We start from the raw sequence: 2062 nt of genomic DNA on the forward strand, positions 1-2062 counted from the left end.
AAAAAAAAAAAAAAAAATAACCGTAATTGGTTTACTGGACACTGGTTAATTAGGACTCGGATCATCTCCTCATATTTGTGTGCTCATATCTCCTCACAAAACAATCATGACCGTCTAAGATTAATTAACGGTCAGATGTCTTTAGTTTAGATTTTGAGATATTTTTCATCTCTTCTCTCTTTCCAGTATCTCGTCTAATTAACTCTAACATAAAAAAAATAATAATATAGACGAACTTCATTTCTATTATTATTAATTTTTTTTTTTTCGTGAAGAGAAAGGAAAAATGTCCCTATGAAATAACAAGGCTACTGTAAATAAAACCCAAAATTCTCTGAACAACAAAAAGCACACAGATATAGAGCAAAATGCATAAACAAAGGCAAAATTTACATTCAATATTCACTGCGACAGTAAGAGCACAACCATCTTATAGAATCAAAATTTACAATCAAGATACAATCTCAGGTATACATATCTAAACCAAACCCAGCAATACAAAAACCAATACTTGAGTGAAATGAACTTTTGACTAAAACAGCAACCAATCCCATGAAGGGCACCACCGAGATCCTAAGTTTCCAATCATAGCATACCGAGCCTGCCGCCACCACCGGAAGAAATGGACTGATCGGATGGTCGCCCCTGCTCAAACTGACCCTCCCAAACCAGGGAGATCGGTCGTTAGAGAAAATTATTTGTGAGACAAAAGCGGGAGGTCAGATATGGAGGTGGAGGTGTAAATCTGGCACTATCTTCGAGGTGGAGTTTATGGGGAAGGGGATGAGAATGAAGAGAGGTGAATTGGGGTATACATGTGAGGAAGAGAGACAAGAGCTCTAGAGAACTTGATTTCTGGGTATAGATGTGAGGAAGAGAGACTGAGAGACGAGAAAGATGAGAGAAAGAAGAGTATAGATATGAGAGAAGGATAAGAGATATTGAGATGAGAGATGAGATGAAAAATATCTCAAAACGTAAAATTATTTACATTTTAATTTTTGACCGTTGATTACTCTTGAACGGTCAAGATTGTTTTACGAGGAGATATGAGCACGCAAATATATTTGAGGAGAGGATCCGAGTCCGGTTAATTACTAGCATCTGTGAAGGTGAAATTCCAAAATCGAGAGTTGTGGAAATGGCAGCGATAACCCTCCTTCAAATCTTCCTCCTCATTCATCACTCGCTTCCCCTCTTCTACCCTCTACTCCCCTCTACTCCCCTCGCCGTCTTCTCAGTCTCTGCTCCAACGCCCAGGTCCTCTCTCTCTTTATCTATCTATCTATCTACATGTGGTCGTAATGTGTCGTATTTGATATCACTGTTGCGTGGTCCCGGCTCAGGTTTCAACTGCGGAAGCCAACGGATCAGTAGTTGGGGATCTACTGGACTACCTCAACGAGTCTTGGACTCACTTTCATGCTACCGGTACTGCTCTAACTTTTGACTATTTTTCATTTCCGAGCAATTATCATCCTAGGGATTTCAGATGAATTTTGTTAGTCAAGGCTCTGTTTGGTTGCTGAGAAAATTAAAGGAAGAGGAAACTAATGATAAGATGATAGAAATTATGGAAAAGAATCTCTTCAAAGCTCTCTTTGGAGTAATGTTCCGGAATTCCGAGCTTCGATTGTTGACATTTAAATGGAAATCAACTTTATTGACTATATGCTGATTAGATATTTAAACAATGAGTAATGCTTCTCTGACATCTGCAATGCTGCTTTTTGTGTGTATGCTGCGGAAATTGTTGGGTTAACTAGTTTTGTTACACTCTTTTGATTTTCTATTAGGCCCTTAGCCTTCTTATATACTGAGAAAGAGATTCTGAATCAGTTAATTGTGTAGTATGGTCTTAGTTTCGTAATGACGTACCATTTGGTCTTCTTTGCAGCCGAAGCTAAACGACAACTCATTGACGTTGTGCTGGTTTTCATTTGCTGAATGAAAATGATGAGTGGGACCTTAAGCCCGGTGGGCGCTACTTCTTTACACGAAATATGTCTTGTTTGGTTGCGTTTGCTGTTGGAGAGAAGTGAGCATACCAACTCAACCAGTT

The 2062-nt window shown here is 38.9% G+C and overlaps 1 protein-coding gene across 1 annotated transcript; it reads left to right on the forward strand.

Moving 5' to 3' along the window:
• The first annotated feature begins 1141 nt into the window (after nucleotides 1–1141).
• LOC101303169 lies at nucleotides 1142–2062 on the forward strand. Its single transcript, XM_004289529.1, has 2 exons — nucleotides 1142–1431; nucleotides 1898–2062. Exons 1-2 carry the CDS (start codon nucleotides 1142–1144, stop codon nucleotides 1905–1907), a joined length of 300 nt encoding a protein of 99 aa, XP_004289577.1. The 3' UTR covers nucleotides 1908–2062.

The sequence above is a fragment of the Fragaria vesca genome, linkage group LG1 (assembly GCF_000184155.1).
Source record: "Fragaria vesca subsp. vesca linkage group LG1, FraVesHawaii_1.0, whole genome shotgun sequence".
NCBI classification, from domain to species: domain Eukaryota; kingdom Viridiplantae; phylum Streptophyta; class Magnoliopsida; order Rosales; family Rosaceae; genus Fragaria; species Fragaria vesca.

Bases quoted from the DNA above. Each gene is read 5' to 3' on its own strand.
- LOC101303169 (XM_004289529.1), top strand. From the start codon at position 1,142: ATGGCAGCGATAACCCTCCTTCAAATCTTCCTCCTCATTCATCACTCG.